At 34.2% G+C, this 20,343-nt stretch overlaps 1 protein-coding gene across 1 annotated transcript; it reads right to left on the minus strand.

The window, feature by feature from the left end:
• Positions 1-12,439: 12,439 nt before the first annotated feature.
• On the minus strand, positions 12,440-15,578 carry LOC112025420 (ran-binding protein 1 homolog a). Its single transcript, XM_024058093.2, has 4 exons — positions 15,285-15,578; positions 15,044-15,195; positions 14,826-14,951; positions 12,440-13,116 (listed from the first exon to the last, which is right to left on the minus strand). The coding sequence occupies exons 1-4, from the start codon at positions 15,437-15,439 to the stop codon at positions 12,893-12,895; spliced, it is 657 nt and encodes a 218-aa protein (XP_023913861.1). The 5' UTR covers positions 15,440-15,578; the 3' UTR covers positions 12,440-12,892.
• Positions 15,579-20,343: the final 4,765 nt, after the last annotated feature.

Genomic DNA, 20,343 nt, shown 5'->3' on the forward strand with positions numbered 1-20,343 from the left:
AATCATTGTTGTTAAACAAGAGATAATTGAATTAAAAAATGAATTTAAAAACATTAAAAGTGATAACAATAATCTTAAACAAGAATTGTTATTGTTAAAAATTGATAAAAATCTTGATAAACCTAATAATGAACAAGATGAGTGCAAAGCTGAAGATGAATCTAGTCAACAGGCTCTTCTTTCTGATAAAGGTATTGTTGATAATTCTCAACTTAATCTTGTTAACAAAATGCTTCCTCCAAAATGGTTTGTAAAAGTTAAAATTGTTGATTCCCATGATTATCATTTCACTGTTATTGCTATGATTGATTCTGGTGCGGATATGAACTGTATCAAAAAAGGATTAATTCCTTCAAAATATTTTGAAAAATCAACTGAAAGATTGGTTTCTGCTAATGGTACTCAAATGAAAATTAAATATGAATTGAATAATGCTCATGCTTGCCATGGTAATGTTTGTTTCAAGATTCCTTTGGTTCTTGTTAAGAATATGACTGATAAAGTGATTCTTGGTATGCCATTTATAAATGATTTATATCCTTTTCTTGTTAAACATGATGGAATTACTACTGATCCTTTTGGACAGAAAGTAAAATTCAAATTTGCTTCAAAGTTTGAAATTGATACTGATGATGCTTTAAATTTGATTCATGCTAAAACCAAACATCTTAACTTCCTTCAGCAAGAAGTTAGATACAGGACAATTGCTGAACAACTTTCTGATAAATTGTTGCAATAAAAAATTGATAATTTTTAGAAAATTATGATTGGATGATGTTTGCTCTGATGTTCCTAATTCTTTTTGGCATAGAAGAAAACATATTGTTGACTTGCCTTATGTTAAAGATTTTGATGAAAAGAACATTCCTACTAAAGCTCACCCTGTTCAAATGAATGCTGAAACTGTTGAGTTTTGCAAAAAAGAAATCAATGATTTACTTTAGAAAAAAACTCATAAGGAATAGCAAGTCCCCCTGGTCTTGTGCTGCTTTCTATGTTCAAAAAAATGCTGAGATTGAGAGAGGAACCCCTCGCTTAGTCATCAATTATAAGTCCTTGAATAAAGTCTTAGAATGGATCAGGTATCCCATACCCAACAAAATTGATTTAGTTCATAGATTAAGTAAGGTTGTGATATTTTCCAAGTTTGACATGAAATCTAGATTCTGGTAAATCCAGATTAGTGAGAAGGATAGGTACAAAACTGCTTTTACCACTCCTTTTGGTCATTATGGGTGGAATGTGATGCCTTTTGGTCTTAAGAATGCCCCTAGTGAATTTCAAAATATTATGAGTGATATTTTCAATTCTTTCAACCATTTCGCCATTGTTTATATTGATGATATTCTTGTTTATTCCAGCTCTATTGATGAACACTAGAAACATTTGTATTCGTTTCTAGATACTATCAAAAGAAATGGTCTTGTTGTCTCTGCTAAGAAAATTAAACTGTTTCAAACAAAAGTTCGCTTCCTTGGCTATGACATCTCTGAAGGATAGATTCGTCCTATAGATAGAGCCATTCAATTTGCTGATAAGTTTCCTGATGTTGTCACTGATAAAACTCAACTCCAGAAATTTCTTGGGTCCCTGAACTATGTTGCTGATTTCTACAAGGATATGAGGAAACAATGTAAACTCCTTTTTAATCAGTTACAAAGTAATCCTTCTCCCTGGTTTGATATCCATACTTCCTTTGTTAAACAAATCAAGTCTCATGTTAAGACTTTGCCTTGTCTTGGTATTCCTACTGTTGATGCTTTCAAAATTGTTGAAACTGATGCCTCTAACATTGGTTATGGTGGTCTTTTGAAACAACGAGTTTCCCCAGAGTCATCTAAACAAATTATTCACTTTTATGATGGAATCTAGAATAATGCACAGTTAAACTATAGTACTATTAAAAAGAATATTTTATCTATAGTACTATGTATTTCAAAATTCCAAAGTGATTTACTAAACCAAAAGTTTTTGTTACGTATTGATTGCAAAAGTGCTAAGTATGTTATTGAAAAAGATGTTGAAAATATTGTTTCAAAACATATTTTTGCAAGATGGCAAGTTATTTTAAGTGATTTTGATTTTGATATTGAATATATTAAAGGATCTCAAAATGTTATCCTTGATTTCCTTACTTGTGAATTTCTGCAATGTCATCATGGCAAGTAGGCTGTCCAAAGACAAAAGCCCAACCACTGATAAACCACTTGTTAAAAAAGAACATGTTTCTTCCCTGGAAATTGTTAATCGATTCACCCCTTTAGGTACCATCCCTAAGCCCAATTACTCCTCTATTCTAGCCTCATCCTATGATCCTTATGCTTTAACCAATGTTTCCCAACCTGTTAAAATTGTTTATCCTAAAGCTTCCAATGCTTCACAGTATGTTAAAAAACAATATGTTCAAAACCTGTTTTCCATAGAGCTAAATAGGGCTTCCATTGCTGACCCTTTTAGGCTTGCTACTAGCTAATTTCCCCCAAAATTTCATTGGATCCCTGAGCACTGTCAGAAGGATGTGCAATACTATTCTGACATTCTGCGTCATAAGCAGTCCATCACTATTAAAGCCATAAAAGACAAAGCTAACAGTGCTAAGATTATTTATCACAGTGTTTTCTTGAATCACATTATTTCTAAAGAAATGTAGGGTCCCAATCTTGCCTCCACAAGAATGATGCCAACTTCCCCTGTTCCATATTCATATCATGATTTTCTCACTGCCTGGTTCAGATTCATGCTTCATCAAAATGAAAATATGTCCCATTCATGGTTTGTTAATTTTGATAAGGATTTCAATTCTGATTTCCCCCCCTGGTTCATCCGCTAGTGGACCCAATTTGGCTCAACTGTTGAAATATTCCCAGAACCATTAATGAATTCTTTTACATATTTCAAAAGTGTGTTCAAAGTTGATTCCTTTGGTGCTAAATTCCCTCCTTTACTCCATTTCATTAAGAAATACAAGGTTCCTTACGTTCTAAAATGGCAATATGATAAGGAAGGTGATGTTCTCACTCACCGCTGGTATGTTAAGTGGTGGGATAAGTTTCCTCACACACAATCAATTATTAACAATGTCACTAGAGATTTCTCATCCCCAAGTGCTTCTCCAGCATTAAGAATCACTACCTCAGTGCAAAAAGCTGAATTGGCTGATGCCACCTGCTTCTACATTTGCTAAAACTGTTAAACCTTCTGCTAAGCCTAGAAAGAAGGGTTCTCCTTTGGATGAGATTCGCAAGGACCCTGATGCTCTATATGCTCTCATCAAGATGATATCAAAAGAAAAAGAAGCTGCTGACTCAGAAGATGAACAGTCCTCTGAAGCTTCTGTTGCAAAAGACCCTTAATACCCTTACAATTATGAGTGGTTTGGTCATGATGAAGAAGAAACTGATGATTTAGCGAAGGAATGATTGCTTGATTCACCCTATTTGTCTAGCCTACACAACGGCCAAAATGCTACAATATTTACCCCTGGTGAAATTCCCACTATTGTTTCACACCACTGCCCCATGCAAATGATGATGTTCTGAAAAGAGATTCCTCATGCTTTTAGTCATTCCAAGCTTACTTTCGGCAAGTTTTGGATAAGGCTCTTGCTACTGATAATTTGAGACAAAAAGTGAAAATTACTATTCACATTTACTGTTTACTATTCACTAATCACTTTTCCTATTCATGGTACTGTTCTCTCTGAAAATTTTGCCTATTTAAGGGGGCTTGTCCCTTATGTTAAACTCAAAAATTTGAGTGGAGAAGTCTTAGTTAGAAGTTCTTCTAGAGCTAGCCTTCTCTCCTTTAGAATTTCCACTACTACACTACTTCCCTACAAAGCCTGTAACTAGAACTAGTTCCAAGCCTTGTAACTATTAACTTGTTGAGATCTTGTAACTACTGTAAGTACTGTGTTTCTATTTTCAATAATAACTACTTTCAGTATTCCGTTTCATATATTTGTTGCTACCGCCTTCTTGGACGATTCTATACTTTAAATTGTTTTGATATATATTGCTTAGCTGGTTCTACCACCTTATTATTGTTTTAAATTACTTTGATAATATCTGCAATACCGCATTCTTGGTTGATTTTACTTTGCTTACTTTTTCAATATATTATTACTATGCTTCTGCCTTCAGCACTGTGTCCCTTCCCCCTTTGTGGCCATCTCTTTTCTGGCCTGTAATAGTGTTGTTGTGTTCTCTGTCTTAGTTAGAAGTTCTTCTAGAGCTAGCCTTCTCTCCTTTAAAATTTCCACTACTACACTACTTCCCTACAAAGCTTGTGACTAGAACTAGTTCCAAGCCTTGTAACTGTTAACCTGTTGAGATCTTGTAACTACTGTAAGTATTGTGTTTTTATTTTCAATAATAACTACTTTCAGTATTCTGTTTCATATATTTGTTGCTATCGCATTCTTAGACGGTTCTATACTTTAAATTGTTTTGACATATATTACTTGGCTAGTTCTACCGCCTTATTATTGTTTTAAATTACTTTGATTATATCTGCAATACCACCTTCTTGGCTGATTTTATTTTGCTTACTTTTTCAATATATTATTACTATGCTTCCGCCTTCAATACTATGTCCCTTCCCCCATTTGTGATATCAGTAGGTTCAAGTTACACCTGGTGTAACTCTACAAAGGTTACACATTTTTTAGACTGTAGATTTCTAAAAAATCTAATGATTAGAAAATCACTATAATTAATGTCATTTTTAAAATTAATTGTTTTCTATATTAGCTAACCTAATTAATTTGAGAGAATATTATATTATATTATTTTCTACTTTCTTTCCTCTCTCCTAATTAATTCATTCCTAACCTTGCACAAGTGCCTATACTCAATTTTCTTTGAAACAAGTCTTTTTCCCATGAGTTTCTGTCAAAAAAGAAGTCTTTTTCCCATGAGTCTTAAGGCTAGAGAATTTCTTGATTGGACCTATACCACCTTACATGTGCAAGAATGGTAAAATGATTCAACCGCTTGTTTATGTATAGTCCAATTAAATGTTAAATACGTTTTGGAGTAACAAAAGTGGTGACGATCATGCCAAAACGCATAAAATGCGTTTGACGTTTCAAAAGTATTTCCTCCATATTTGGAGTTGATGTACACTAGAAAATTGATTGTTGATTAGAAGCCCAAATGTAATTAAATTATAGGTATCTTCTCAATGGTTATCGAAAAAAAAAAAAAAGTGTCTTCACAGTTCACAAATGTACAGCCTTTATGCAAATCTCGGCCTTCTTTGTCTTTTTCATGTTCTCTTCTTCTTCTTCCTTTTTTTTATTTTTTATTTTTTATTTATTCATAATTGTTTTGTTCTGTGTGTTGCTGAGTTCGTAATAGACATTTAACATATAGGTATAAAAAAAAAATATATATATATATATATGAACTACTATTTGAAAATGAACTTGTTCTTCTCATTCGATCAAATAAAAAATGAACTACTATTTCCAATCACTTAGCTGAAATTACTTGACCATTTTATTTCTCACCGATTATCTATCTCAGATATTTTTCTTGTATATTTTACTTTTTTTTCAAGTATAGAAATGCAAGTTGTTAAAAGTGGCAGTGTGCCCTTTAATCAAGCAAAAAACAATAAATAAAGAGAGAGATAAAATACTAGTATTAATTATGAATGAGACGAAAAATAATAGCATTTTTTTTAGCTAGTATTAATGATTTTTTTTTAGCTGTTAGATGACTTACAAATTTATGGTGTAAAAAAAGTGTAACTTGAACCCATCCATATATATATATATATTAGTCAATTGATATATAAACACAAAAATATCTCTAAAACTAATCACTTTTAGGCCTCAAGTCTTATTAGCCGACAGATATTAGAGCGTTGTAACTTGAAAGCCTGTAATGGTGAGAACTAAAAGTTGGAACCTGGCAGGACCATTGGTATGCTGCCTCTGCAAATGTTGAACAGGCATGCCATTGCTGAGAAGTTGATACTGTTTCCCCTCCACTGATTGCGAATTAGCAAGAGCGTACAAGATGTTGTTCCTATGAACAATAATCAATAAATAAATAATCTGCAAATTATCATTTAATTAATTACATTTCACTTAAATTAGATTTCACCACAAAAACATAAATAAAATTAGGAGATATTACATCGTTGGTACTTAAAGTACATCTAACAACATGATAAAATAAATGTGTGTATTTTTTAATTTTAAAAAAAAATTTGTAATTTGGTGAAGCCATTTGAGACAATCACGGTTTCTAAACTCAACTTTTATTATATAGTATATTATATATATATATATATATATAGGGTTGGGTTCAAGTTACACATGGTATAACTTTAAGCAATATTACACCACCCAATATTTTTAATTAGATGTAAATTTTGATTAATCCACCGTTGGATTACATTATCTTTGCATATTCTCCATGCTTACAAAATTTAAAAACAATCAAAGATCAATAGTCATGTCATCAATCAGTTATTTAAATTCAAATTTTTGTAGTTTAAAATAATGTATAAAAAATGAGTTTATGTTTCAAATAGTAAATAACATCCAATTAGCATGAAAATTGGTATGCATATTAAGAACATATAGAACATGTAATTCAACAATTGGATTTTCAAAATATGAATTTAATAACAAGTTATTTGGTGGTATAACATTGCTTAGAATTACACTAAATATAACTTGAACTCAACCCATATATATATATATATATAAAAAATGAAATGGGTTTAAGTTACACCTGGTGTAACTCCAAAGAGTTACACATTTTCTAAACCATTGGATTTAAGTAGATCCAACGGTCAAAAAAATGTACTAATTAATACTGATATTCTGATAAAAATCTCATTTATTATCCTTATTTATAACATTCCATACCTATCTTTAATCCCAAAAATAGGTATATTTTTCCCTCTACTCTCTCTTTCTCATCCACTACACGTTTCTCTCTCCTCCATTGCTCTTTCACCTCCATTTTCATAAGGTTCCATTTTCACAGCCACTTAGAATCTGATTTTTTTTTTTTTTAAATGAAAGACTAAACTTTTGGTACTCAACAAAGCTTTTGGTGAATCATATATATATTTTTCTAATCATATGTGATACATACTATTAATTAGAAGGAAAACTAAGTCAAAAGAGATGGTACAAAAATTGAGTAAATGGGCTATTCGGGTTTTTACTTTTTCATGAATAACAAAGAATTTTATTAACAAAGGGTGAAGCCTAGCACATATACAAGAGAAGTGCTTGAAAACTGAAAATAAGATGTAAAGTTACTAAGATTCAAAAAAAAAGAAAAAAAAGGATGAAGAATTGAATTTTCCAAAAGTTTTAGCCGACTTCAAAAAATCTCAAGAAAAAATTTTCCGCAGAACAGTTGTAGATTCAATTCACTCAAATGTCCCGGCGTTATGCATTCTCTAAATACTCCACAACAAGCAAAGTGTGATAGCTTCCCATGTCTCTAACTGTTTATTGAAAATCCATTTTAGATACTGGGAATTCTTGTTACTACCTATGGTTTTTGATAAAGGTCCATTTGCTAAAAAAATGGGTCCTTTGCCCTTTTGATCCTTGTCTAGCGTGTAAGTAAATTGAAACAGGATTTTTTGGCTGTTATAAATCCTTTGGTTGTAACTTATATTTACCCCAAAGCTTTGGATGATGATGAGATTGAGTTTCTTGAAAAGGTGGAAATGATGAGATTAATTAAGAAATTTATCTATTAAGTGATACATAGATTTTTTGTATCATATTTTATGTGACTGTAGAGGTGGAAGAGCAATTGAGGAGAGAAAAACGTATAGTAGATGAGAAAGAGAGAGTAGAGAGAAAAATATGCCTATTTTTGAGATTAGAGATAGGTATGGAATGTTATAAATAAGGATAATAAATAAGATCTTTATCAGAATATCAGCATTAATGAGTGCATTTTTTTTACCGTTGGATCTACTTAAATCCAATTGTTTAGAAAATGTGTAACTTTTTAGAGTTATACCAAGTGTAATTTGAATCTATCTCATATAAAATATGTCATTGATGTAACTTGAATCCATCTCATATATGTCATTAGGATAACTTAAATCCATTTCATATAAGATATGCCATAAACCCTTTCATATGAAAAAAAAATTGTGAAAAAATACATTCTTTCACGATTTTTTTTTTCCTTTTATCCTTTTCCAATAGTGTACAAGATAGGGACACCATTTAGAAACGAAAAATACAAACAAAAAAATTATTAGAAAATTAACTTGGTAAAATTTGGCGGCTATCGATGTCGGTTCAACCATAATGACGGACCGGTATAAGACACATTCTTGCAATAAATATTGGTCCCATGCATAAATATTGCCTTCAATTTTTCTGATCCTCCAAATCTGAGGGGTCTGTCTGTCTGTCTGTCCCTGCAATCGTGTTACACCTGTAAGATTAGAAAGAAAATGAAAGAAACAAATCAGAGAAAAGCAAGAACGGACAGTATGATGTGCATGACATGCACATTTATATTCTTTTAAACAGGGGCGGCTCTACAGCCCCATGACATTCACATTTATATTCTTTTAAACAGGGGCGGCTCTACAGCCAGCCCGGGGTTCGAACCCCTTGGCTTTGCCCAAAAAAAAAATTATATATAAAATTTTTAAAATCTTTTTTTTTTTTTACCTTTAAAATAAAATTTTGAACACCTTAAAAAAAAAAAAAAAAAAAACTCACAAATGAATACAAACATAAAGGCTTTAAATTTGGTAAAAAAGTAAATTGATTTCATCAATTCACTTAAATAAGCATTTAAAAAATATTTAAAATAAATGATTAATTACAGATTAACCAGTTTGGCTTGAATTTAAAATGTCTATCTGTGATTTAAAAGTTGTCATTTTGCCCACCTAGGCTTAGTTCGTTAAGCTTTTGTAACCCACCTCTAATTTTTCTGTTAAAAAACAATTTTTAACACAAAAATATAACATAAAAAAGATAAAAAAGGTTAAGGTTTGAAATTTTTGCAAAAATGGATGAACATTACATAGAGCAAATTCTTCTATCCAATCCGGATTATTGTATATATTTGGAGGTAGTTTAATTAGTAGTAAGCGACCAATGTGAGAGAAAAACCAATTGGAATGCCACACCGAGGACAGTAATAATTAAAAATTCGACATAGTTGATTCTTATAGGTTAGGCTGTATAATATTGGAATTTGAATCTTTTGAATTACCTCTGGCAAAAATTTCACCCAAGTATGTTTCCATTGAATCAGATTACCGTTCTTCTCTGTGTTGCCTTTGCATGGATTGAACCCTTATGCAACCATCCAAGAAAGAAAATAATATGTAACTTTGCTAAGTCTAGAGGTTTTCAACATATGATAATGCTTTCAGGAATACTGACAAAATTGGTTGGATTGAAATTTAGGACAAAATTGCTAAATGCCCTTTTTGGGCAAACTAAGCAGTGTTTTGTCTTATTTTTCAAACTAATTAGGGAAATGCCCCTCTTTTGAAAATCAATTTTCTGAAAATCGAGTTAGGCCCTATAGCGGCGTTTTTAAGAAGCCTATAGTGACGTTTTCAGGACCTATTGTGACGTTTTGTAACTTGACTTCCATTAAATTGAGTTATAGGTAAATTTTTTTTACCCATAACTCGATTTTATATAAATCGAGTTACAAAACACCACTATAGGTCCTAAAAACGTTACTATAGACTCCTAAAACATGCCGCTATAGGGCCTAACTCGATTTTGAGAAAATTGATTTTCAAAAGAGGGGCATTTCCCTAATTAGTTTAAAAAATAGAGCAAAACGATGCTTAGTTTGCCCAAAAAGTGCATTTGGCAATTTTTTCCCTGAAATTTAACCTCGTGCAATGAGGAAGAGTAATCAAAATTACAAGGCAAATTCGATCCGTCTCTCGTCATCACAAATAAAAGGTAAATCGATGCTTATTGATTGGCCAAAACCACGTAATAGGAAGTTGGAAACCGTGGGGGCGATGGACATATAGGAAAAATATATTTGTACATTTTGTTTTGGTCATACTCTGTCTGTAAAACATAGAAATTTAGCGCAGAGGGAGAGAGAGAGTGTGTTACAAATTCATGAGTAGTATTCACCATTGAAAACCATCTTGCAAAGGGAGAGTGTATAAGTGCTTATAAATACATGGTTAAACTTATACTTAATTCATGTGGAGACACTAGGATTATAACAGAGCGCTCAAAGCATAATTTCAATGCCTAGCTTTTTGTGCATAGTTTACCTGTAATGTTCATCCATTTTGCAAAAATTCCAAATCCTAGCCTTTTGATCCATTTTATGTTAAAGTTTTTGTGTTAAAAATTATTTTTTAACAGAAAAATTAGGGGTGGATTACGAAAGTCTAACGGAACTAAACTCAAATGAGCAAAGTGACAACATTTAAACTATAGATAGGTCACTTAAATTTGGTTCATATCACAGGTGTGTAATCAGTAATTAACCCTAAAATAAATTACAACAATTTATATAAAAAATTAAAAATAATCCAACACAAGATATGATGCTCTTGCCAAGTTGACCACACCCCTACAAAGCTACAAAGAGGTTCCATGCCTTATCATCAGGTTTTTTATCTTTAGTTTTGACAAATTTATATTTTTAACTCTAAATTTTTTTTCTATAGGGCAGGAAAAAAAAAAAAAAAAATCTAATCACCTAAGTACCGTTTACAAGTCACATGGGTTAATCATTAACCCTCAGGACATTTTTGGTAATGAATAGACATACAAGACCCATAATATTACACGGATCATTGCACCTAGCCAGAAAGGTGAGACTCGCTGTCTTGTTTCCCTTTTCATTTGCCTCTTGTCTGTAGGTACAATTGAGTCAACATGTTTTTGTTTTTGTCACTAACATCTTACAAGTTCTAAATTGATACTTAATATATAAAAAATTGCAATCAAATACCTAAATGAAATTATTTCGAAATTGACAAATTTAGATCCTTTTTTTCTATCCTCGCTACAACGTTTTCAAACAGATGACATATCATGTTAGATAACTAATATGGGTGATAATTTGGCAGCGTTTTCACCCCGGCTTCATTTTTTTTCTTTGTTCTTTTTTTTCTTTTCCTCTCTATCTTTCCTGCTGGCTCTTCCTCTTCCTTGCCAGGCCGACCTTCTATATGTGAATTATCAATTACCAAATCATACAATATGCAGGCCTCCACTTCCTACCCATATATATGTCTAATTGGAGTTGGGGTAAGGACTCAACTACATCAACCTTCTACCACGTTTTAAATCATCCTACTTTAAAATGTTTCACTTTAATTCTTATACTTCCAAAATTATTTTAGATAAAAATCCTAATCATAATCTGATAGAGGGGTATAAAAATAAAAGGAAAATAGTGAAATAGCAAATAAATTTCATGCAATATCATCATCATCAAAGTGACCTCCGGTTTGATAAGGACCTTGTTGAAGCATTTTAAAGTTTTAAGAACGATTTTAAAACAAATGTTAAAGCCCCAATATACAATTTAACCTTAAATAATTCACAGACTAGACGTAAGGAAGCAAATCAGTACTACAATAATTCGGGGGCCAAACGTCTGCCATTATCATTCCTTTTCTTTCACTAGCAACCAAGCAGGTTGGGCACCATGTGGCAAACAAGGAAGCTAGTATGAAACCGACTCCCATTACAGTTAGTAATCAAAGCAAAAGCCACTGCAAACAAGAAGTCTAATGACAGTAAATTATTTGCAACAAATTAAATTAAATCATTCACATTTCTAACCATGGGAGGGAATGTTTGAACCAGAGGAAGATGAGTGGAAAAAACTAACATATACATGTAGGGGTGTTAGTGGTGCGGTTTTGGACCATTTTTAGCACCACACTTTGCGGTGCGGTTTAGTCAAAACCATAACTACATCACATCTCATTTTTCTGGTCACATGGGCGGTGCGATGTATAATTTAGCCAAAACAATAACCGCACCGCGCCTCTTTTTTGTGGACACGTGCGGTGCGGCGAAGTCGGTGTATAAAAATTCACTAAATTATTAGTCTATTGATATTTTTTCCTTATTATATATATATATATATAATATAAAATAAATAAATATATTAATAAATATAGAGGATGCAGCACAGTGCGGCTTGATTTGTGTGGTTTTCATATTATAAAACCGCAAACCGCATTGTATCATGCGGTGTGGTGCACTGTTACTTACAGTGCGGTTATGCCATTTCATGGGCGGTTTTGGTGCAGTTTGGTAAACACCCTTATATACATGGGGTTAACTCTGGACAAGATAACATTCCATTTCACCATGGTACCAATAAAGGAGACCATACCCAATCAATAGAAATCAGATCAAAACTAAATTGTAGCTTACGATGCAAGCAGTTAAATTAAATTTTCAGGTAATCAATTAAGAATAAGACGCAACCTTTGGTTTTCATAACTTAAATAGATAACAATTCCAGACTCTGCACAAATCAAGAAATTATATCCCAACAAAAACTGTATGTTTATAAAACTAAATACTCTTTCTTGTAGCACCTCATGAGCATAATGACCCGCAGCTTACACCAAGTAAATAAATAGTGTAGAAAAAAACTCTAGATAAACTCTGACAATACCCAAACTGCAAAAAAAACACAACCCTCAAACAAGGAACAGGAACCGGAGTTCGACCAAATGGTGAAAAAGACCAAATGTTGAAAAAGACTCCAACGACCAATGCATAGACCCACACCATCCAACCCATAGAACACAATCCAATGAATTTCAGCTGCGAAAAATACAAGGACATGGGTGGAGAAGGCCAGCCACCAACCTCATCATATTTCCAGGGATGTTCCATATTAGAAACACATCCTCTTTAAGCTGAAGAAGCAGGCTCCTCATCTTTCTTCTCTGTTTTTTCAGCATCACTCTTAGTTTCCTTCTCTGATCCAACAGGCACCTCTTCTTCTTCCTCAATTTTCTTTTCTTCAACACTCAACTTCTCAAGAATTGCAGCAGTTGCAGATGCATCTTTGTTTTCCTCTTTGTTCTTTTGAGATTCAGCTACTTCTTGAAACGTCTCCATGAAGGTTTTGTTATCTGATAAGGAAACAAAATATTAATAATCTCCATAAGAGAATAATTGCTTCAGAACGGATATATACTTTACTTTTGGTACAATAGCAAAGGACATCAACAATCAGACTACATAAAATCAAATCAAAATAGAGTAGAGCAACTTTAGAGTAACCCTTTTTAACACAATAAATTTTAATATGAGAATGTTGCAGGACATTATAATTCAATACATCAAGTGAACCTCAGAGTATACCAGTTGACCTAAGCAGTTTTCTAGCAGCAACAAAGTGAACACAAATAAAACACACGCCATATTTCATAATCAATCCTCAAGACACATAATAACACTTTCTGGAAGCTAGTAGCCCTAGGAATCTAAAGAGAAATGACCTTTGTTTTGTCAATTCAATAGAGATTCAAACTCAACATTATTCCCCCTTAAGTCCAAGAGGTATCATTAATACGCAACGAATAAGAACAAAAAAGAAGTTCAAGGATGCAAAGAAGCTCAAATTCCCATCTTCTTCATTAGGAGCTCCATTTTTTTCAAGGATGCTAAGAATTTCAAATTTCCTCATTCATTAGGAGTTTCCTTTTTTCCTTTTTTTGACCAGTAATTTACACAAGCACTTAATGGTTCTTGAGGCCATGACCTCACCCTAGAACTAACAAGGGGAAGAAGTGCCAGTTGAGCTAAAGCTCATTGTATTCAATAGGCATTTCCAATTGATATTCTGTAATTATAATAGTAAGAGCAGGATTCATTCATGTACAAATGCACAACATTTAAGTGAATTCAATGAATTCATTGGGTTTCATTGTCTCTTATTTCTTCATATACTCACATGCTTAATGAATTCTCCAATAAAGTGGGACTTTACTTTCATGATTTACAATGAGATTCTCGTTTCACTAATCAGTAGCATAGCTTTACATCATTCAGTCCTTATTTGGTCGCCATCGTAATGGAGATCTTTGGATGGTTGTTCCTCATTGTTTGATGTGGTGTATTTGGAAGGAGAGAAATAGTAGGTGTTTTGAAGACAAGGAGCGTTCCATGCCTGATCTCAAGCTTCTTTTTTTTAGAACCTTACTTGATTGGTTTTCTGTGTGAAGAAACCATCCTTTTTCTTCTATTTTGGATTTTCTTGATTTTTGTAATGTTCGTTTTTGATTTGTTCACCTCTGTATACTCCCTGTGTACTTCGGTGTTCCTCTCTTTTTGATTTCAATGAATCTATTACTTATCAAAAAAATATTGCCCTCCAAACTCGCTTTTGCCACTTCACCAGCATTATTTAAGAACACAACTTTCTAAACCCAACAATTATAAGTGCACAACTCGATGGCAGACTTAATAAATATATGTTATATTATTGTAAAAGCAAAAGGTAGTTATTCAGGCTTGAATAAAATAAAAGCACTAGAAGTTGATAACAAATTGGAAATTTTTTTTTTAAAGATTTTTAAGTTAAAATTTGGGCAATTAAGTTTATAATCCCTAACTTCTTGCTGATTTTCAAGATTATTGCAACAGATATTATAATCCATGCGAAAATTCATCTAGCAGATATATAATCCAGATTAAGTAACCCACAATGCCCAAAATTAATAAATGTAGCATCTAAAAGTTCATCTAGAATTCTAGATTTAATAATTAAATTCAAAAACACTAGGAGTAAATTAACAAATCAAAGAGGAAATCAATTCCAAATCAGAAGAACACTCACTCTCAATGGAAGCAAATCTAATGCAGAAGAGCTCGTCCTTCAATTCACCATCGGCAAAATCGGTAGCGTGCCACACACACGATTTCTCGTTGCCGGCGTGTTCTTGCACCGTCATCGTCGGTAGCACTGCAAAAATTTTCACACAGATCAGATTTCACAACAACAAGAATAAAAGAAAATACAATACCAAAAAGTAAGAAAGAAAGAAAGTAACATACAGAGATGGTTGGCGCAGATCTTAAGGGTTTTAGATTGTCTCATAACGAGGCGAACCTTGCCGGACTCTTTGTGCTTGAGAAACTTGACAGAACCAGCGCCTCTCTCTTTCCATTGGTTACCATCTTTATCGAATCGATAAAGTTTAGCTTTGCTGCAAAATAAAAAAACCCTAGATTCGATCAGATCGCAATGAAAAAGAAAGGAAAACCCTAGGAAGAAAGAAAGGAAAGAGAAACGTACAGATCGAGAATGGAAGTTTCATCCTCCTCACCGGTGGTGACGGCGATCTCCTCGAGCTTAACGATCGGAGCAACCTGAGCTCCAGTGTCCTCGTCGTCGTTGGCTGGGGCTTCCTCTTCTTCTCTGTGCTCGTGCTCAGGTTCGGTGCTTGCCATAGCCTTCGGTTTCTGGCTTTGATGTTGTAGAGAATGATTCAAAAACAGCGAGGATTCACAATAAAGCTAAAGAGAGATTGGGGAATTGGGCTGCTGAAACGGGAAATGAGGGGTTTTATAGTGTGAAAGAGGGGACAGAGTGTTTTGTGTGTGTAAAATAGTATTGTGTTAAAATTAAAGCGTGAGGTTTACGCTTATAGTGGGAAGCTGAGCTGAGCCGAAACGATCAGAATATTCACGTCTAGCTTGTTGAAAATTATAGTACTTTTATGACTTATGAGATTCAGCTTGAATCGGCTCCACTGAACTTAATTTTGAGTTTTTATTTGTTTATTTTAAGTTTTTTACCTCTTAGCATTCAATTAAAAGAAGACAAAAAGGTTCAAAATTTGCTGATTTAACTCGATCTAACCCAAAAAATATTCAACTTGAACAAGAATTTTTTTACTTGAAGCAAAAAGGAGTTGACCCATGACTTGACCATTTTTTGCAAGTCAATTCGACCCAACCCGATTCACCCATAACCTGACAAGTTTTTTATTTATTTTTGGGTAAAAAAAAAAGTTAATTAAGACTATAATGGCTGTTTCCCAACAACCCTGAACTAATTTGGCTCATGCTTCCAATTTATTTGTATTCTAGGTTGAGTTTAGTCCACAATGGGAGATCCTTGAAGTGATTTTTTCTTGAGTAAACCACCCTTAGTCTCGCTTTTCTATTAAGCTTCATCGAACTAAGCTCAACCAAGAAGAGTTTCAAATAGTCAAGCTCCCCTTGAATGTTCGAGCATGAATTCTATCCCCAAAACTATGTTCTTGCCTTACTCTCATGTACCACTCTCCCAATTTTTGTTCCAACCCCTTTTTCCTATACTCCTCCCTCTATTTATACCCTTCTTTGATAGGGATGACAATTTCTGCCTAACCCACGGATAAGAATGGTAACGGGTCAGGTTCGGGCTGGGTTTTTTTAAAACCCAGACCCGACTTGTGGGCCTGGACCCGCGACCCAGACCTGGCCCGATTATTAATCGGATTTTTTATGCGAGACCCAGACCCGCCCCGCCAGGCCTTACGGGCCCTGTTAAGCCACTTCGGCACTTTCGCCTTTTATTCAGAAGCCCAATCCAATCCAATATTAGAAAAAAAAAAAATTACAACCATAGAAATCACAACCACAAACTGTTTCGATCACAAATATAAACAGAAATACAAATCACACCTATAAAAAAAAAATAATACAAATCACAAATAGAAATTATTTTCAATCTTCAATATGATATTGTTTCATTTCAGATACAATTTATAATTTTTTTTTTTTTTAAAAAGACAAAACAATGGATATAGATGATTTCAAGAACGGTTCTAGAGACTTCAGGTGTTGAAGCAACAAAGTGATGGGATTTTTGGAAAATAAAATCTGAGAAGAGAAAGAGAGTATTTATATCTAGGTTTTTTATTATTTTTTTTTAATATTATATATGTATACGGGTCGGGTTCGGGCCGGGTATGTATAAAACCCGGACCCGACCCGGACTCGTTCTAGGTTTTTTTTTTAAAAATCCATATCCGGCCCTATATTTATCGGATCAGGTAAAATCCGGCCCATTAGGGTCCAACCGGGCCGGGTACCCACAAGTCGGACTTTTTTTGCCATCCCTACCCACGGATACCCAACCCAGCCCGACCCTAATGGGCCAGGATTTACCCAGTCCAATTAAAAATAGGGTCGGGTTTGGGTTTTAAAAAAAAACCCGAAGCACATTCAACTCGAGTCCGAGTTTTTACAAAAACTTGGCCCGAACTCGAACCCAGACCCAGCTTGACCCGTTTAAAACTAAAATTACCAAAAAAACCCTAATATACATATATATATATATATATATATATATTACGTTTTAAAACCCTATAGTGGCGTTTTTAAACTCGATTTCCCTAAAATCGAGTTCTATGCTCTTTTTTTTTTTTTTTTTTTTAATTTGATCGGGCATAACTCGATTTTCTATAGATCGAGTATTTCATAGAAACTCGATTTTAAAATTATCGAGTATTGAAACAGGGGCATATTCCTATATAGTTTGCAAACAAGGGCAAATTGCTAAATAAAAAAAAATTAAGGGCAAAAGCCCAGATAGTCCGATTTAACTCGATCTAACCCAAAAAATATTCAACTTGAACAAGAATTTTTTTACTTGAAGCAAAAAGGAGTTGACCCATGACTTGACCATTTTTTGCAAGTCAATTCGACCCAACCCGATTCACCCATAACCTGACAAGTTTTTTATTTATTTTTGGGTAAAAAAAAAAGTTAATTAAGACTATGATGGCTGTTTCCCAACAACCCTGAACTAATTTGGCTCATGCTTCCAATTTATTTGTATTCTAGGTTGAGTTTAGTCCACAATGGGAGATCCTTGAAGTGATTTTTTCTTGAGTAAACCACCCTTAGTCTCGCTTTTCTATTAAGCTTCATCGAACTAAGCTCAACCAAGAAGAGTTTCAAATAGTCAAGCTCCCCTTGAATGTTCGAGCATGAATTCTATCCCCAAAACTATGTTCTTGCCTTACTCTCATGTACCACTCTCCCAATTTTTGTTCCAACCCCTTTTTCCTATACTCCTCCCTCTATTTATACCCTTCTTTGATAGGGATGACAATTTCTGCCTAACCCACGGATAAGAATGGTAACGGGTCAGGTTCGGGCTGGGTTTTTTTAAAACCCAGACCCGACTTGTGGGCCTGGACCCGCGACCCAGACCTGGCCCGATTATTAATCGGATTTTTTATGCGAGACCCAGACCCGCCCCGCCAGGCCTTACGGGCCCTGTTAAGCCACTTCGGCACTTTCGCCTTTTATTCAGAAGCCCAATCCAATCCAATATTAGAAAAAAAAAAAATTACAACCATAGAAATCACAACCACAAACTGTTTCGATCACAAATATAAACAGAAATACAAATCACACCTATAAAAAAAAAATAATACAAATCACAAATAGAAATTATTTTCAATCTTCAATATGATATTGTTTCATTTCAGATACAATTTATAATTTTTTTTTTTTTTAAAAAAGACAAAACAATGGATATAGATGATTTCAAGAACGGTTCTAGAGACTTCAGGTGTTGAAGCAACAAAGTGATGGGATTTTTGGAAAATAAAATCTGAGAAGAGAAAGAGAGTATTTATATCTAGGTTTTTTATTATTTTTTTTTAATATTATATATGTATACGGGTCGGGTTCAGGCTGGGTATGTATAAAACCCGGACCCAACCCAGACTCGTTCTAGGTTTTTTTTTTTAAAATCCATATCCGGCCCTATATTTATCGGATCAGGTTATTTCAATAGACTTCGTACTGATTTGGATGTAGTTGTTTGTTTAATGATATCATCATTTTTAACCCAANTAAAAAAGACAAAACAATGGATATAGATGATTTCAAGAACGGTTCTAGAGACTTCAGGTGTTGAAGCAACAAAGTGATGGGATTTTTGGAAAATAAAATCTGAGAAGAGAAAGAGAGTATTTATATCTAGGTTTTTTATTATTTTTTTTTAATATTATATATGTATACGGGTCGGGTTCAGGCTGGGTATGTATAAAACCCGGACCCAACCCAGACTCGTTCTAGGTTTTTTTTTTTAAAATCCATATCCGGCCCTATATTTATCGGATCAGGTAAAATCCGGCCCATTAGGGTCCAACCGGGCCGGGTACCCACAAGTCGGACTTTTTTTGCCATCCCTACCCACGGATACCCAACCCAGCTCGACCCTAATGGGCCAGGATTTACCCAGTCCAATTAAAAATAGGTCGGGTTTGGGTTTTAAAGAAAAACCCGAAGCACGTTCAACTCGAGTCCGAGTTTTTACAAAAACTTGGCCCGAACTCGAACCCAGACCCAGCTCGACCCGTTAAAACTAAAATACCAAAAAAACCCTAATATACATATATATATATATATATAAAATTATAAACCCTAACTTATTCTCTCATTTCACTCAACTAACTACCCTAGCCGCCCCTCCCACTCTCACTCACTCTCCTCTCCCAATCGTAGGCAAAAAAAAAAAAAAAAAAAAAAAAAAAAAGTTTGATTTCAAATGTATTTGGTTTCTACGAATAGGAAATTTGAATGGGTATGATGGATTTGATTTGAGATTTACTTGGATTGGTTGTTTGTGCTACTATGATTCTTTTTTCTCAGAAAAACATAAATTTTTTTTTTTATTGGGCCACTGTTTAGGGCTGAAGATTGGGCCCTGAAGTGGCCTAGCTGGACGAGGCCCGGTGGGGCGGGTTTAGGCCCCAAAAAAAATTCATTTAATAAACGAGTCGGGTCCAGGCCGTGAGTCCTGGCCCACGGGTCAGGTCCGGGTATGAAAAAACTCGACCCGAACCTAGCCTGTTGTCATTCCTATTCTTTGAGTGGGGTAGTCATGATGAGGGAATCTCTTGTGTTTCAATGGATCTCTTCATCCACAGGATGTGAGTGGCTCCTTCAGTCTAGGCTATTGTTCCCCCGTATCAAATCTCGTGTCAAAGAGAAGGGACCCTCCTTCTGCAATCGAGGTGACCCTCTAGTAACTTGCGCTTGATGTTGGATCTTGTGTTTGGTTGGCGGATTCTCCTAAGGCACTATCCCTTTTCCTCGGCACATTCACTTGTGAATACATATGCCTAGGTGTTCTATTCTTGGATCCTCCCTTAAACTTTCGATCATTATGGACCATTATCGGGCCAAGGTCACGGACAGGGCCCATATTATTCGGGATACGGGCCCACAATTCTCGACACCCTACAATATAGCCCCCACAATCCTAACTTCAAACCCTAGAGGCAGGATCGTGGTCACGTCTTGGCACATTAGAGAACGTGTTTGCGTGATGTAACTGTCATGTC

This window comes from Quercus suber, unplaced genomic scaffold (assembly GCF_002906115.3).
Source record: "Quercus suber isolate HL8 unplaced genomic scaffold, Cork oak 2.0 scaffold_110, whole genome shotgun sequence".
NCBI lineage: Eukaryota > Viridiplantae > Streptophyta > Magnoliopsida > Fagales > Fagaceae > Quercus > Quercus suber.

Bases quoted from the DNA above. Each gene is read 5' to 3' on its own strand.
- LOC112025420 (XM_024058093.2), bottom strand. From the start codon at position 15,439: ATGGCAAGCACCGAACCTGAGCACGAGCACAGAGAAGAAGAGGAAGCC. The intron at 15,196-15,284 runs GTACGTTTCTCT...TTTATTTTGCAG, and splicing joins GAAACTTCCATTCTCGATCT to CAAAGCTAAACTTTATCGAT. The intron at 14,952-15,043 runs GTATGTTACTTT...AAATTTTTGCAG, and splicing joins GATCTGCGCCAACCATCTCT to TGCTACCGACGATGACGGTG.